The sequence below is a fragment of the Rhincodon typus genome, unplaced genomic scaffold, assembly GCF_021869965.1.
Source record: "Rhincodon typus isolate 14 unplaced genomic scaffold, sRhiTyp1.1 hic_rhity00001522, whole genome shotgun sequence".
Classification (NCBI taxonomy): domain Eukaryota; kingdom Metazoa; phylum Chordata; class Chondrichthyes; order Orectolobiformes; family Rhincodontidae; genus Rhincodon; species Rhincodon typus.
Genome location: NW_025967160.1, coordinates 1566 through 20252, shown reverse-complemented (window position 1 = coordinate 20252; position 18687 = coordinate 1566). Strand labels below are relative to the sequence as shown.

The 18687-nt window shown below is 38.1% G+C and overlaps 1 protein-coding gene across 1 annotated transcript; it reads right to left on the bottom strand.

The window, feature by feature from the left end:
* Positions 1-4500: 4500 nt before the first annotated feature.
* LOC109927627 (crooked neck-like protein 1) lies at positions 4501-17742 on the bottom strand (the record flags this gene model as incomplete). Its single annotated transcript, XM_048592597.1, has 8 exons — positions 4501-4821; positions 5196-5444; positions 6412-6513; positions 9748-9987; positions 11221-11301; positions 12434-12493; positions 13395-13586; positions 17572-17742. Coding segments are annotated over 8 exons (1269 nt in total), but the record flags the coding sequence as incomplete, so codon positions are not given.
* Positions 17743-18687: the final 945 nt, after the last annotated feature.

The following is an 18687-nucleotide window of genomic DNA, read 5'->3' as shown; positions in this document are numbered from 1 at the left end:
TGTGAGCAATTAAACAATTCACTAGAGGAGGAGGCTCTACAAATATCACCATTCTCAATGATGGAAGAGCCCAGCACATCAGTGCAAAAGATAACGCTGAAGCATTCGTGGCAATCTTCAGCCAGAAGTGCCGAGTGGATGATCCATCTCAGCCTTCTGTGGTCTCCAGCCATACAGATACCAGTCTCCAATCAATTTGATTTATTCCACATGATGTCAAGAAGGAAGACAATGGCCTAGTGGTATTATCACTGGACTATTAATCCAGAGACCCAGGTAATGTTCTGGGGACATGGGTTCAAATCCCACCATGGTAGATGGTGGAATTTGAATTAAAAATCTGGAATTAAGAGTCTAATGATGACCATGAATCCATTGCTGATTGTCAGGAAAAATCCATCTGGTTTGCTAATTCCTCTTATGGAAGGAAATCAGCCATCCTTATCTGGTCTGGCCTACATGTGACTCCAGACCCACAGCTGACTCTTAACCGTCCTCTGGGCAATTAGGGGATGGGCAATAAGTGCTGGACCTAGCCAGTGATGCCCTCATCTTGTGAGCAAATTAAAAGAAGACACTGGATACTAGAAAGGCTATGGGTCTTAACAACAATCCAGCAATAGCACTGAAGACGTGCTTCAGAACTTGCCATTCCACTAGCCAAGCTGTTCCAATACAATTACAATAGTGGTATCTACCTGAAAATGTAGAAAATTTCCCAGGTATGTCCTGGGCACGATAAAGCAGGACAGATCCAACCCAGTCAATTACTGCCCCATCAGTCTAATCTAGATCATAAGTGATTACCTTTATTCATTCAGGGGCTGAGGGCATCGCTGGCTAGGCAGCATTTATTGCCCATCCCTAATTGCCCACAGGGCAGTTAAGAGTCTGTGGGTCTGGAGTCACATGTGGGTCAGACCAGGTAAGGATGGCAATTTCCTTCCCTAAAGGACATTAGTGAACCAGATGGTTTTTTCCAACAATTGACAATGGATTCACAGTCATCAGTAGGTTCTTAATTCCAGATATTTATTGAATTCAATTCCACCATCTGCCATGATCCCATATCTAAGGTTGGATGTGCTGGCCTTGGAGGAGGTTTACAAGAATGATCCTGAGGATGAAGGACTTGTTGTATGAGGAGCAGTTAAGGACTCTAGGTCTGTACTCAATGGAATTTTGAAGGACAGAGTCGGGGGGTGGGGAGTCAGATTGAAACTTCCAGAATACTGAGAGGCCTGAATAGAGTGGACATGGAGAAGATGTTTCCAATAGTAATAGAGACTAGGACCTACCTCACAGCAAAGGGATAGCCCTTCAGAGGAACTTCTTCAGGCAGAGGGTATTAGTCTGTGGAACTCATTGTCGCAGAGGGCTGTGGAGGCCAAGTCATTCAGTTAAAATTAAGATAGAGATAGATAGGTTTTTGATTGATAAGAGGACCAATACAGGGAAGAAGGCAGGAGAGTGTGATTGAGAAAAACATCAGCTGTGATCCAATGGCAGAGCAGACTCGATGGGCCAAATGGCCTAATTCTGCTCCTCCATCTTATGGTCTTATGGAAACTCAACTGGACTCATCATGTAAATACAGTGGCTCCAAGGCTAGGAATACTGCTGTGAGTAACTCAGCTCCTGACTCCCCCAAGCCTGTTCACTGTCTATAAGGCACAATTCAAGAATATTCACCATTTGGCTGGACAGGTGCAGCTCCAACATCATTCAAGAAGCTTAACACCATCCAGGATAAAGCAGTCCACTTGACTGGCACCATATCTCCAACCAGCCAGTCCTTCCACCACCAAGACACAGCAGCAGCAGTATGTACTATCTACAAGATGCAGTGCAGAAATTCACCAAGTCACCTTAGATAGCAGCTTCCAAACCTACAACCATTTCCATCTAGAAAGGTCAAGGGCAACAGATATACAAAAACATTAACAGCTACAATTTCCCCTCCAAGCACTCACCATCCTGATTTGGAAATAGATCAACACTACTTCACTGCCGCTGGGTCAAAATCTTGGAATTCCCTCCCTAAAGACATGTGGGTCAACCTACAGCACGTGGACTGCAGCAATTCAAGAAGGCAGTTCATCACCACCTTCTGAATGGCAACTGGGGAAGGGCAATAAATGCTGGCCCAACCAGCTACACCCATATGCCATGACAGAACTTAAAAAAAAGTACCAATGTGAGCACAGCAGTAAAAGGAACAACAAGCCTGATAACACAGTGCGGAGCTGGATGAACACAGCAGGCCAGGCAGCAGAGGAGCGGGAAAGTTGACATTTCGGGTCAGGACCTTTCTATCACCAATGATGGACTAAAGAAAGAGCTCCCCACACATTCTCTCCAATTATTAGGAGACCTGTCCTGATCCTCGTTTCTGTCATTCAGGGTTTGTGCTTTCTATTGCACACTGCCTTAGAATTGAGCAATGAAGTACTAATGACAATTGTAGTCTACTGATTGGTCAGTCAAACTAAAATCGTTTTATGTCAACCAGTGTTCTGTACTGCTCCCTTGCATCCAGAAGTGCTGTCATACACAAGTGAATGGCATTTCCCCCATTACCAAATCATTTGCGGCAATTTTCAGCTCTTAGCCACCATTAAATTACCTGTGTTTTCCAATGATTAATTTACATGCAAAGCCTATTAAGGGCAGTGCACACCATCAGAGGTGAGCAATAGGTAGGAAGACAGGACATCTAGAGTTCTAGCCACATCCTAGATTTCTTTCAGATGCAACCGTCATTTCACAGAGACCAAGTTCAACTTGGCACAGTAGCTACATTGAAATGCCCTGATTGACACTGTTTCTCCAAACATAGAAAATCAGAATAATAGACTTCTATTCTAAGTACAACTAATTTTTAATCTGCGAGTAAGAGGGAAGGAAATATTTGACCAAGTAATGTACGTCGTGAAAAATACAATTACTTGGAGCTCAAGGCATGAAAGAAGTGGTGGAATTTGTCATCCAACGATGTACTCACTCATGGACGACTGTGAAAACAGTCAATCTCATTACAAGTTACTCAAGATCATTGTCAGTTGGCAACCTCACCAGTTTCTATGTTAGCAATGTTTTCTTGCCCACCTATTGATGTAATTTTTACCCTCTGAGTGACTGTTCCAGTTTAAACAACTGCAGCAAACTTGAAGTCTTTTAAAAAAAAATGGTCTCAAATTACAACACATGCACAGTAGATGCAGATGGAGAAAAAAATCAGTGTGTAATTTCTCAGTCTTTTTGATGATACGCACGTAGTTTCTTCATTGAATTGATGCTTTAGCTGAAGTGAAGGTCTTGTGAAGTACAGGATCCTCAGTAAGTTGTGAGGTTTTCTGCAACTGAATTTCCAGGAAGTTGGTTCTCAGATGAATGTGAAGTTGGAAGAGGTTGGGGTAAAAGTCTTTGTTTAGTTGACTTGCAGCTCATTTAATGGCTTTCTGATAGAACTGTCTGAACCACTTCTTGCTTAATTTTAAAAGCAAGCAGAAGCTATCTCATCACGTAATCATCAGTTCAAAGTAATTTTTCAAATAAGGTGGATAGTTAGGTCAAGTATATAATCTGTGTTGCAACATACATGCTTTGAGAATCTTTGTACCTCAATCACCCATGCAATTTTAAATGACATTTTTGAATACATTTCAGGAAAGGTAACTAAATCGACATAATTCTGGTTTCTTTTGTTCTCTCTGAAGGCAGGGAGAACAGAAGTCAAGTGATAACAAGGTGTAGAGCTGGATGAACACAGCTGGCCAGGCAGCATCAGAGGAGCAGGAAAGCTGACGTTTCAGGTCTGGAAGGGTCCAGACCCAAAATGTCAGCTTTCCTGCTCCTCTGATGCTGCTTGGCCTGCTGTGTTCATCCAGCTCTACACCTTGTTATCTCAGACTCTAGCATCGGCAGTTTCTACTATCTCTGAGAAGTCGTGATCCTTGGTTAGTCATCTTTTTGCAGCTTGTCAAATATGAAAGTGGGCAGTTGTTCAAACATAATTAGTTTGCAACTCATATACTGCAGCATGATGAAAATCAAGTTTGCTGATGGCTTTACAACAGTTTCTCACTATTGTAAGGACAATTCATATTTTCCTAAACCTTGAACCCTGACACAGCTACTGACTGTATCTTCTCTGCTCCTGCTGAACTTAACTGCACAGCGAGGGAAAGAGCATCCATACACCAGCAACGAGAACGGGATAAAGAACGAGTTAGAGATGACCAATTAGGCCTTTTATACCAATAGACATGGTAACACAGTGGTTACGTTACTGCACTCACAGTTCAAGAGGTATTGACAGAATACCCCAAGTTTAAAACCCTTAAAGTCTTTGAGATCAAGTCTGAAGTACAGACAAACAATGGGTAGGTATGGATTGGCTGTAGAAAGTATCTTGCTGTGAAGTTATTTTGATCACAACTAAGAAATAACGTAATGGGAAATTTTAGCATAGCACGAGAATTACTGAAAAATAAACCCTGGGTACAAAAACTCATTTAATAAGCACTTCGAAGACAGTTCTAGCTTTTGAAATATTGTACAAAAAATTAGAAAATATTTTGGAAAAAAGTGGAAAAAATTAATAGCAATAGAGTGGAGAAGGTTTCTGCAAAGATTGTCCATACATCATGATTCAGTCTCATTTTCATCTGTATCTTTGTCAGGATTATCTTCTGGTTCTTTCTCATCGCGCAGCTGTTTCTTCCAAAGCTTGGCCATTGCAAGCAGTTTGAGGTTTGGTTGATTGGCAGCATCTTCTGGGAAGATGTAATCGTAATACTCTTCCCAACCAGCATCTGTCTGCAAGTTAAGAAAATTATTGGAAAATATTACTTGGTAAAATCTTGTCAAGTTTAATATCGTCACGTTCAGGATTCTAAAATAATCAACCCACTTTTACATTTCCTTGAAAAGAGGCACGTTTCCCAAGCACGATGTTTCCATAAAACCCAGGATAGTTTAATATCAGTTGCAAAATAAGAAAAGTAAATAGCCAATATTTGAGGGATATTTATTGGAGGAAAAGAATAATATTGCATGATCTTTTCAGTCTTGCAGTTCTCTACAATACTTAAGCAGGTTTAGTCAATTATATAGCTGGCCATTAGTTTAGCAGCAATGAGATCCCCCCCTTTGTCACTAACACAAGCAACTTTATGTATGCTTTGCCTTACCCCATCTTCTGCCTGCAGTTTTCTCCTCTTCTTGACACGTCCTGGCATGAGTTTTCGCACCCTTTCTTGTGAAGACTCTGTGCCAAATTCTGCTTCAAAGTCCCTCCAGGACTCCAAGAATATGAGTCGCTCTTCTTTTTCCTCACAGTTCCGTAAAGATCTGTTGGCATCCTCATAAATTTGTCGGCATCTGGATATGCGTTCTGGCACATCCACTGAAAGTTCAAATTGAACATAACTGATCCATACCTACAGAAAACAGAAACATTCATTGTAATTTCAGAAGATTTACAGGACAAAAATACAAGAGCACGGGTAAAAAGTTCCTTCTATTTCCTCCAGTCCCACAGTGGCACATGCCACAATAATGAATGTGATAAAGGTGCCTCTGTCGACAGTAACATAGCAAAAAATGATAAAGTAGTTTCTTAACAATCAGGTCCAGATAGTGTAAAATGCATCAAAGTAGATACTAGTTGTTTAATAGAAAAATTAGATTACAACTCATTCACTTGTCGTCAGGAACTGCAATATTTTCTGGTTTTGATCTGGCATTGATGAAACTCCAACTATTGCTTTGCCCCTAACATTTTTATACAATCAATGTGATTCTTTGATTGATTTTAATAGCCATCAATTCACATTATTAGGAAATTATCTAATATTAATGCATATGAACATTTTGAACAAAGTAATTCTTTTATTTCTTATTTATTAAAGCAAGTTATCATTCTGAACCTAGAGGTGGTGCAATCCACGTTCACCAGTTCAATTCCTGGGATGAGGAGGTTGTCCAATCAGAAGAGGTCGAGTACAAAGGACCCAAACCTCAAGAATTAGAGCTCACCTCATTGAATCCTAAGATTCTATTTTACTAAAACTTGAAGTAGAGAGAACAGTTTCAGGATAGGGGTGGCCATTTTAGACTGAGATGAGGTGAACTTTCTTCACTCAAAGAGTCTTCAGCCACAGAGGGCTATGGATGCTCAGTCATTCAGCACACTCAAGACTAAGATTCTTGAAATCTAAGGTCGATATTAGTGGATTTGGGAACCAGTGAAAATTGGAACTGAAGTCTAAAATCAGCCATAATGTTCATGAACATTGGAACAGACTCTAGCAGCTGTATGGTCTACTTCATCTCCAATGCCAATGGTTTTATAACGTGTGTCACAATTTTTGTAAGTTTAATGGTCTTAACTATAAAGTAGCATACCTTAACGTGCTGAGTACGTTGAAGTAGGCGCCTGTACAGGTTTCTTGTTCTTTCATATTCTTCCTGCTCAATTTCAAAGTCTATATAAGACTTCCAAAGAACCTGAAAAGTAATGTATTTAACAAAATTACCTAACTTAGATTTTTAAGAAAACATTAGAAGTTGGTAACATTCAAGACTTTTGGACCTTCAAAATTGTAGACTGTTAATGTGTCTGGTAGTCTTAGAGTCTAAAAAGAAAAAGGGGTTGAACTGATCCAAGACCAACTCTAAATTGTCCAGTCTTGGAAAAAGATGTACAGATCTTCTTTATATTGTACTCCGAATTGTACTTGACTTTGGTTTATGAAGGTTGTTACTGACAATCAAAACAATGAGGTACAATATGAGATTCAGATATCAGAACTTATTTCTATATTTTGCACCATTTTTTCAAAGTACAGACAAGACTTCTGTCCATGCCCCTGCTTCCAAAAATGAAGCCTTGTCACTAATTTCAGATCAGTGAAATGTATAACTCTTTCGCAGTAATAATCTGAAGTAATGCACGTGAGGTAACATCGGGGCTTTTATAAAGATTCTCGAGATTTTGCAAAATCAATCTCTAAATGAAGTATTCACTACCTTTCAGGAAAATATTTAAAACACCACAACCTTGTCTTTTAGGAAAAAAAATTAGGGAAAAAAATTCCTTCAGTAACTCAGTCACAAAGCTTTTTTTCCTAATCATGCATGATTGAGCTAAAAAGGACATTTTACAAAATTTTACCGTAACATTCTTAGCTGCTATTTTAACAAAATTGTTAGATTTTTGGAAAAGAAATACAAAAGCAAAAACAAACTCAAATACTCAAAATACTATGGAATTATTTATTTTTAAAATAAAAGTGCCCTTTAATATTATAATTAGTACAAATTTGCGATTTTTGAAACCTTTGTTATTGGATTATTATTTGGTATTTGAGCAGTTAATATATGCCATGGGTTAAATGCACGATTTAAAAGGATAAAGTTAGAAATCGCACACAAAAATAAATTTTAATTTTATTTTCTATTAGTTTTGTGGCAGGTTCATACAGAACCAATGAAGTGACTAAATCGCAGCTTTTCTAAATCTAATATTCCTCCTAATTTCATTGAATCTTACAGGAGGCTGGGTTGAAGGAAGAAAAGTCATACGAAAGATGAAAAGGAGTGAGTGCTGGAGTATAGAAGCTCAAGTATACAGGATAATAGCTGGTTATATTTATGTTGAAATTTACAGTTACTATGAGAGCGAAGCAAAGGCAGAGTGAACAGACAATTTTAGATAGATGGCTACATAACTGGAGTGGTTATTTAATACAGAGGAGTCTGAAACATGATACTCTGGGTGAAAGGAAGTACTACTCAAAAGGAAAATATTTGGCGATACAAATAAATAAGGCAAATCAGATCTTTGGGAATTGGATGTAAAATTACAAGGAGGATTTTAGATTGGTACAATTTAGAGGACCATGGTAACTGCAAAGGTACAACAGAATGACATAATGAAAGAAATCTACTTGTTATAAAGATAGCACCAAAAGCTGAGGCTTTCCCCAACCTGGAACATAGTACATAAGTCAGATTAAAGAAAACCAAAGAACTGCAAATGCTGGAAATCAGAATCAAAATCAGAAATAGCTGAAAAAGGTAAGCAGATCTGGCAGCATCTGTGGAGAGAAAGCGGGGTTTAGAGGGATAAGGGCCAAACGCTAGCAAATGGGACTAGATTAATTTGGGATATCTGGTTGGCATGGATGGGTTGGGCCGAAGGGTCTGTTTTCATGCTGTACATCTCTATGGCTCCATCTGTATTGTAATAAAGATTCTTTCAGGCCCAGACTTATGGCCTGACTTTAACCTTGCTTAGCTTATCTGCTGTGGAAACCTTCTTCCATCCCTTTGTTATTGGTGGACTCAATTACACCCACACACTCTTGGTCATTATTCAAATGCTACCTTTCCCAGACACAGCCATTCAAAATTTGCTGTCCATGTCATAGCTCGCACAAAATTCTGCTCACCGATATTCTTGTGCTAACCAATTCACATTGGGGTTCAGTTGAACACAGCTTCAGTTTTGAAATTCACATCCTTGTTTACAAACCAGCCCATGATCTCTCTCTCCCTCCCTACCTCTGAATTCTCCTTCAACTATATAATTAATCCCTCTCCCAGAACTCACCAATTCCTGGTTTCCGGAGAGCAATCTTAATTTTAAAAGACTCCACTCATGCTCTGAACAACTTAGGCACTCATATCTGAAATTCCTTCCCAGTATCTTTCTTCCTGTCTTTCCTGCACAAGATGCAGGACTCAAAATGTAAGGGGATGGTGCATAAATTTGCCTCTGAAAATCTCCAAATTCCCCAGAAAAAAAAAATCAAGGGGGCGACAAATTAGAGAAAGGTTGCCCTGATACAAGACAGAGACAGAATCTGCAAGGTACTGCCGTTCCATATTTTCCATCAAACTGATGAGCTGCAGGAATACAATGTTAAATGCTTATAGAAATCAAAATTGCTGTTGTAAATGGGTCCAGTTTAAGAGCTAGCACTATCAAATTGGGCTGAATGTTCTAGCTTGTTGTCATTTGACAAATCATGTAATAAGATATTATCAACATACTTGGGAGTTAACTGAAGTGAGAAAGTTCAGTGAATATTTCGTTTGAAAATCAACTTAAACTGATTATCTGGTTATAGTGGATATAAGCTGATAGGTGCGGTTTTCAGTTTAATAGTGAAAAGAATCGCTCTCCTTAACAACTTCTCTATTATTAGTGAAAACTTAATGAAGTGTTTGAAAGCATGATGACTAGGTAGTTTGCAAATACAGGATCTGTACAGATATATGACTGAATGAACTGTAACTTCCTACTTGATCAATGGATTGGCCATTTGAACATGGCTTTATTTGTGTGACATCATTTCCCAGATATAAACCAGAATAGACAAAAGATAGTAAGCATATTTGGTTTTAAAAGTAACCAATTTCTAAGCAATGAATGAGTGCAATTGAAAACCATGGTTTTACGTTGTCGAAGTAATAAACACTTATAGACTAAGTACATAATGTAAATTCTCCTCTTCCATGAAGGATTAGTTAAGAATAACACAGCTATAACATATGTTGAAAAGCTGATCACTATTTATTGCAAGCATTGAGAGATCATCTAATTCCTAAATTCATGTTGTCTTCGAATAGCTACTTGGTGTTGCAAGTAATGGCCTTGTTACAAAATGTGTTGCACAATGCATGTGCAATTGTGAAAATTACTAATGACATTGAAGAACTGACCAAATCTCTTACCTCTGGCATATCTAGTCTAGGTTGGCCAATTGCCAGTTCATAGATGGCACGAGCACGTTCAACATCACCCAGAATAGTCTCCAATTCAGCAAACTTAATCCAAGTAGTGCAGTTCTCTGGTGAAAACTCCAGGTATTTTTCATAGAGTTTCCTACACCGATCAAACTCACGAAGCTGGAGCTCTAGTTCAATGTACCCTTTGAACAGCTTGTTCTTTGGACATTTTCCTATGCCAGTACCCTGAACATGTGCAGAAAGAAACATTCTAACATATTATTATGCATTAATATACAGTTTTTCCTGATCCTGAATAAGAAATCTGCTTTAGTTAACAGGTTAGTTGCAACAGTAAAAGCAGGCAGCATAATATGGCATGGCATGGTGGGGTAGGATAGGCAATTTAACAATGTCCTTTAGAAATTTAAAAAAATATACACATTGTAATTTGTCTGGAAATAGAAAAACAAACAATTCTACAAACTCTGAGCAACTAAAACACAAAAATACTGTAAATAGATTGAGTAACGACTAAAATGAGAAAATAACAAGGCTTCTAATGGCGAATTACACATAAAATGTTTGTTTCTTTTAGATGCTGAACTGTTACTTGTTTCAACATGGATGTCGTCCAATTAAACTAACGGTTGAATTAGTGCATTCCGAAGTCAGCACTTTTCCAGTCACATGTCAACAATTCTGGAATTCAATTTTTTTTATGCCTAGGATCTGATGGGTGATGTTAAGAATTTATACTTAAATGTACTTTCCCATCTTAAGAACCTATTTTCAATTTCAACATTCTAATACAGAGGGCGTATAACGTTATGCTCGGTATTGGTAGAATCTTGTACTTTGCTTCCCCAAAGATTCAGCAGCTTAGTCCATTAAGAGGCCAAGTCCTGCAGGGCAATATCTCAAATTCAATTACCATCTGTGCTAAATTAAACTAATCGCAGTCTGGGTGATAATGATGCTGCTGCACTTAGCCTCAGTGTCGCCACAATGGGAATGGAAAAATCAGCCAGTTTCCCTTCCTCTGCTGGATATCCACTTAACACCTGCTATAAATCCATGTTATGTGCGTAGATATTAGCTGAAGACAGAGTCAGTTGCAGGCTCATCACCTCCTCTGGTGAACACCCTATTGATACTAATTTCATATAAGGACATCTGGAACCTCAAAAAGTAATGCATGTCTTCAGGACAACAATGGACTAAGTAGGTGAAAATAAATAATCCATTTGCAAAGAAAGTCAAATCAATTGCCTCGGCAACTGGTTTCTGCTGTTAGTTGTTGCACTCATCTGCTAAAACGTGTACTGTGATAACCAATGTTTCAGAAAAGGAGCATAATGCTGCAATGAAGACATAATGAAATTTATGAGTGTCTAAATTAACTGGTATATCCATAAGCTAATAAAGATACATTTTTGTAAAGTAAAAAAAAAATCAATGAAGGTGTTTATCACTTACTAAAGCCCTCCTGGCGAGAGACAGGTTCTTCTGTCGAACTTCAAATTGTGCATATAGCAGCCACAATTTAGCAAATGTGAACTGAAAGCATAAGACATTAAGATCAGAGATGAAAGTGAATTCATGAAACAATATTTAAAATTATTTAAATTAAATTAGAATAATTTACTGGAGTAAGTAATAATACACTGGAGTGAGGGAGACACAATCATTTTGGATCTGAAGTCCATTGTGCAATGACATTCATACCTTAATTTGTATGAAACAGAACATTATAGAACAGTTCAAAGTTGTGAACATCTCAAACATATATAAGCTTCGCCATTATTTTATTTTACGAAAAATTCTTCATCGAAAGCAGAGGAACTTTTATTTTATCAGTTCCCTCAAAAGGAAGAACCACAAGAAAAGTAAGATCAAAGGTATCAAATACTTGGAGATTTGTGCAATTTACATAACATTGGACTGTTTTGCCAGTTGCAAATTAGAAAGGGCACAGGCAATTTTATTTAAACCGAAGGCCAAAATACAATCTTAATGGCTTATTTCAGAGTAATTCTGACAGATTACTTACAGTAAATTCTACTGGAGAAAAGAAAACAAGTTTGCATTTATATAGCATCTTTTAAGACCTCTGTAGTGCACCTTACAGCTATTTTTGAAGAGCCCTTGCTGTTGTAGGGAAATTCAGTAATGAATTGTGCAAGGAAGAATCTGATAAGAAAAAATAATTTTTCTTTTAGTATGCTGGTTCAAGAATAAATGATGGCCAGGCCACAGGATGAGCTCCTCTTCTCTTTGAATAGTGCTATGATTTTTTTTTTGTGCTAACCTTGCAAGTCTCAAGGCTTTGGTTTAACCTCTGATTTAAAAGATGGCACATCCTATATTCATAACCTCCTTGGTACTACACAGAAGCCTCAGCCTGGATTGTGTGCTGGCATCCTGGAGTCTGGCCTACTTACACAGACAAGAGAATTACGCAGAGCAAAAGCTAATAACTAAGTACTTTCTGGAGAGAAGAGTGTAGGATTTTTCTGGGCTAGTATGGTTCCAGAGATAAAATAATGTGAAGAATTATCTTAATTCTGCATGTCTTCTGGATATGTGAAGGAAATCAGCTGAACTGATATTATGCTTCTGTCAAAATCCGTGTAAGTCCAATTTAGACAAGGACACAGAATTACATTAGTTCAGGACTGCAAAAGCACACCTTCTTATGAGGGATGAGTTCCAAGCATGCTTGATACACTTGTCTAGTCTTCTCTGGATCCTGTACAGGAAGAGATACTGAAGTTATAGAAAATATTTTCATAAATATCACAAACAAGAATATTTCTCTGCAAATGCTAGATCAATTGTGATTTGAAAACTAAAATGAATAGATTTTTTATAACAAAGATATTAAGGAATACAGGTAAAGGCAGATATATGGAGTTAGGTTGCAGATCAATCATGATCTGACACAATGGCAGAGCAAACTTGAGTGGCTAACTGGCCAATTCCTATGCTCTCCATATAGCCTATCCAAAATATATTTGAGAAATAACAAATTAATTTCAGATCAAAAATCTCTTCAACCTAACCTGCTGGGATAAGGGGCATGAAATTGATCTAGGTGAGGAGCATGAAACAGGCTTGTAGCAAAGTGGCAGCCAGTTATACAGTGAGCAAACTTTTATTTTCTATTGACTTGGAAAACATTGCCAAGATTCTTAATTTCAAGCCATGCAAAAGCAATAAAAGGCAAAGAAATCTAAACCCCAGAAAATATTGTGAACTATCATTCTGTGAACTTCATTGTAAAGACAAAAATATTGGAAGCCAGGTTTGTGAGCCTTTTTTACAATGTATATAGCATTTAGAATTTTGGTCTGAAGTAGTATTTCAGTTATTGCAATATAGAAAGTGACATTATATTCCCAACAACACTATAATTTTTGCTACTGCAGCTCATCAAAACAGATCACATTTTTGTTTTAGAAATAGTTGACGGACAGTAAATAAAAAAATTGGAGTTTCAATTATATCAAAAAACACTTCCCAGATAAATCGCTGGATAACCAGATTGTCTGCCCATTTTCATCTTCAGAACCTGCGCATCCATGGAAAATGTAGCTGCAAAGTATCCTCACATAATATAATTTGTCCACATATTCAAGTCAAATCAGTACCTTTGCCTCCAATTCTTCAAACAAAGCATAGTTGATCCATAAGTAAATATATCTCCTCCAGTGCCTCTTTTCCTGAATGGGTGGTACATTGGCTATTGCACGCTCATACACTTCATGTACAGTATCAAGATCTCCATCGCTTTCAACTAGTCGAAGGTAGTCGAACCAGGCATCGTAATTATGTGGATTTGCCTTTCAGAAATATACAGGATCTTAACTTATTCAAAATATATTGATATGGTGGATTATTTTAAAATTTTAAGGAGCATATTTTTCTAACACTCTAGCCTCACAAACAGCATTGTAATGAATGCATTAATTTTCAGTTATAATTTGGATGTCACCTGGGATTTTCTTCTGCTTCCCTCCCAATAAAAAGATCACCTTTTAGAATAGAAAATGTTCATGACCAGGGCAGCATGAGTCCCTTTCCACAATGTGATCACTTGATCACAGTTGCTACAGTATAGAGAGCCACTGAGCGTGATCACAAGTCTATTTATAGCAGTAGGCATTCATCAGATGTTAAAATGTGACAGTGGCAGAGTCATGTGAAAAAATCATTCACTACATCATTTGGGTAGCGTAGCTAAGAAAAGGAATCATCTGTTATTACGCAAAGATTCTTTGTACTAAAACACTGGCTTCTGCAGTGAAGCTCATCAACTCTTAGTGTTGTGTTGCAAAATAACTACACACATAAATGCAAGAAATCTTGAGAAAAGGCATATTTTAAAATACACTAGCGCAAAATCTGACAGAAATTATACACTTACGTGATAGTAAATGTATAATACTAGAGAAATTTAGCAGCTCTAGCAACACAGAAAACTTTGGAACTCCAAAGAACAGTCATTGGACTCAAAAATGTTATCTTTGTTTTTCTCTCTCCACAGATGCTGCCAGACTTGTTCAGTTTCACCAGCACTTTCTTTGAGCACATGCATAATTTCTGGCAAGTCCCTGTAAGCCACCTAACCCCACACACTTCAATTGTCAATCACGCTTATTCTGCCTAAGCACAGATGCCAGTTTTCCCTTTCCTCTCAACTGTTCATGACCATGCAATGCATCAGTCCAGATGTCATCACAGAAGCTTTGCAGAGATTTGACCAACATAATGCAACAGTTAATACTGCTGGTTACTGGCTGAGGCAGGGCAAATGTTTACATGCAATTATTGGATTTTCCTTGACTTGATAGTGAAACAGGATAGATTAGATTTGACTCTTCCATTGGCACAGTATTTATTAGGTATTCTAGAATGTCTAACATAGATATCAATTTATTAACCAAGCTTGAATTGTTAACAAACTCAAATCAAATACAAGGGGTATTTTTGAGCTGCCCAAATATTTTAGTCAAAGCTGTAGCATTAAGATATTCCAAAAATACAACTATGTCAGAACATTGATTTTGCTCTCATTTTAGAAGTATTCTGTCCTACCACCAAACACTCTGCATAGTTTGCTGATTTATTTCTGATGCAGTAGTGTTACAGAGTTATGAAGACTGATCAACCCAGAGTCTACCAAAGTGATGACACTCTGTGGAATGGATTTCACCTTTTCCAAAGTTAATTTCATGCTGGCACCAGCTATAGGAGATCTCTACTGTCTGACAATAGTGATGTAATCAAGTAGGTTAGGGAGCCAATCACAGTGAATAGTTATAGAGTCATAGAATTGTACAACATGGAAGCAGACCTTTCAGTCCAACTCATCCATGCCGAATAGATATCTTAAATTAATCTAGTCCCATTTGCCAGCATTTGGCCCATATCCCTCTAAACCCCTCCATATTCATATACCCATCCAGATGCCTTTAATTGTATCGGCCTACACCACTTCCTCTGGCAGCTCATTCCATACATGCATCACCCTCTGTGAAATAGTTGCCCCTTAGGTCCCTTTTAAAATCTTTATCCTATTACCTTAAACCCATGCCATCTAGTTTTAGACTCCTCTACCCCGGGAAAGGACCTTGGCTGTTCACCCTATCCATGCCCCTCATAATTTTATAAACTTCTATAAGATCACCCCTCAGCCTGATATGAACGAGGGAAAATAGCCCTATTCAGCCTCTCCCAATAGCGCAAACCCTCCAACCTTGGCAACACCCTTGTCAATCTTTTCTGAACCCTTTCAAGTTTCACAACATCCTTCCTACAGCGGAGACCAGAACTGCACGCAGTATTCCAAAAGTGGCCTCACCAATGTCCTGTACATCTGTAACATGACCTCTCATCTCCTATACTCAATGCACTGCCCAAAAAAGGCAAGGTTACCAAACAGCTTTTTCACTATCCTATTTACCTGCAACTCCACTTTCAAGGAACTATGAACTTGCACCCCAAGGTCTCTTTGTTCAGCAACACTCTCCAGGATCTTAGCATTAACTGCATACATCCTGCCCTGATTTGCTTTTCCAAAATGCAGCATCTCACATTTATTTAAATTAAACTCCATCTGTCACTTCTCAGCCCATTAATCCATCTGATCAAGATCCCGTTGTACTCCAAGGTTACCTTCCTTGCTGTCCACTACACCTCCAATTTTGATGTCATCTGCAAACTTACTAACCATACCTCCTATGTTCACATCCAAATCATTTATAAAAATGACGAAAAGTAGTGGATCCAGCACCAATCGTTGTGGCACACTGCTGGTCACAGGCCTCCAGTCTAAAAAGCAACCTTCCACCACCATTCTGTTTTCTAACTTCGAGCCAGTTCTGTATCCAAATGTCTAGTACTTCCTGAATTCTGTGTGATCTAACCTTGCTAAACAGTCTATTATGCGGAACCTTGTTGAATTCCTTACTGAGTCCATATAGATCACGACCACCGCTCTGCTCTCATCAGTTCTCTTTGTTACTTCTTCAAAAAACTCAATCAAGTTAATGAGTCATGATTTCCCACGCACAAAGCCATTTTAACGATCCCTAATCAGACCTTGCCTTTCCAAATACACGTAAATCCTGTCCCTCAGGATTCCCTCCAACAACTTGCCCACCACCAATGTCAGGCTCACTGGTCTTTGGTCCCTGGTTTTTCCTTACCACCCTTCTTAAATAGTAGTACCACGTTAGCCAACCTCCAGGCTGCTGGCATCTCACCTTTGGCTATAGGCAATACAAATAATCAGCAAGGGGCCTAGTAATCACTTCCCTAGTTTCCAACAGAATTCTAGGGTACACCCGATCAGGTCCCAGAGATTTATCCGCCTTTATGCGTTTCAAGAGATCCGGCGGCACCACCACTTCTGTAATATGGACATTTTTCAAGATGTTGCTATTTATTTCACCATGTTCTCTATCTTCCATATCTTTCTCCACAGTTAACACTGATGCAAAATACTGATTTAGTATCTCCCCCATTTCCTGTGATTCCACGTATAGGTGGCCTTGCTGATCTTTAAGGGACCTTATTCTCTCCCTTGTTACCCTATTATCCTTAATGTATTTGTAGAATCCCTTTGGATTCTCCTTAACCCTATTTAACAAAGCTATCTCATATCGCCATTTTGCCCTTCTGATTTCCCTCTTAAGTATACTCCTACTGCCTTTATACTCTCCCAGGGATTCACTCGATCTCTGTTGTATATACTTGACCAAAACCTTTCTCACAGACCAAACAAAAAGGGAGTAACATGCAGGTTTTATCACTTACTTTTATAGTTTAATAGAAAGCAAAGTAAAGATTAGGGGGTAGACACTGGAATATAGTTGGAAACTAAAAAGAAGTGTTGTTCTTCCAGCTTCTGTCTTGGGCATGTTGCAGTGCTCCAGCAAGGCTCAACATAAGCTAGAGGAATAATACCACATCTTCTGCCTAGATACCTTATAGCCTTTGGAACACAACTTTGAGTTTTACAATTTCAGAACGTGAACACCTCCTCTAAGTTAGTTCCCCCACAACCGTTTGGTATATAGTTGCTCCCAGCACAGCCAACCCATTTTCAATATCTACTTTTTTTAATTTAAATGATACCAAATGTCTGAAATGTAGGTAACAGTTGTGTGCAAAGCAGACAAGTTAGTATTTCGGGTCTAGACTTAAAATAGCTGAGGTGCCTGGTCCCTTCACAGATGCTGCCTGATGTGTTTGTTTACAATTTTGGTACGGCAAGTTCTTTATTGCAAGACAGATCTAGAAAGAAAAAAAAATGAATCTTACCTTGACTTCCTCTTCATACTGGAAGCGTCTTTTGCTGACAATAACATCTTCAATGCCTCTCCTGTCCCCAAACTTTTTCTCAAAAACTGTATAGTTTTTGAAGAGCTCTTGAGCCTTCTGTTTGGCAATTCTATCAAGTGCGTATTTGTAGATAACTCTCACTCGATCAAACTAGAAACAGAATGAAGTCACAATATTAGGTGGAAATGCTAATAAAGCATTAGATTCAAAAGCAGCACAAGCAGGAATAGTATTTTTCAGTGTAGAGTGCACAGATCTTTCAGGGTACATTGAGAAAATTCAAACAATTAAGTTGCATGGATAAATTTATAAAACCAGTATTAAGAAAAAGTTGTTTGAAATCTCGAACATTTAATGAAAATTGACACCACGAAAGGATGAAATACATATATTCTTACAATTTCTATTTTCTATCTCAGTTTTACCCACTTCACTAATAAGGAATTTATATTTGATTATAAAATTAATCAAAACTAAGCTTTATCTTGTCCTTGCTTTATGTCAACACGTCACATTTCACTAGCTAACTATCATAACGGTAGAAATACTGGCTGATTTTCATCCTCATTTCAACCACGGGTTATATCATCTACCTCATTACGAATGAGGTGTTGAAATTTTCAGGATGGTATAGCTCAATTATGAATGTGACAGTATTGTTATCATTAAGCCAGTTGTGCAATTGTCTTTCCTAATCCAACATTTTATCTGGCTATAGCTGCATGCTAAGTGCTAAAATGCAATCACATCTTTCAATCTGCATTAAATTCTTGCATGTCTACTGCAGGAATTATATAATCAGATTATACAGAACATAGTGCTTCAGACTCCCAACATTTAGGGAACCTTAAATGTATAGACCAGATATATTTATAAATTTTACAGGACACTAGAAATACCTGTGTAATGGAATATAACAGCATTCATCAAACTAGCTATTTCTTGCATGCAGCAAAATACCTATGATGTTGGATTGTGCTGTTATGAGTACACACGCCTTTGATCTATAAATTTATTGTACAGTCACTTCAATCTTTATCATGCAGCTTATGATATCTAGTTCTTGACATTGAATAATTTAGTGGCTAAATGTCT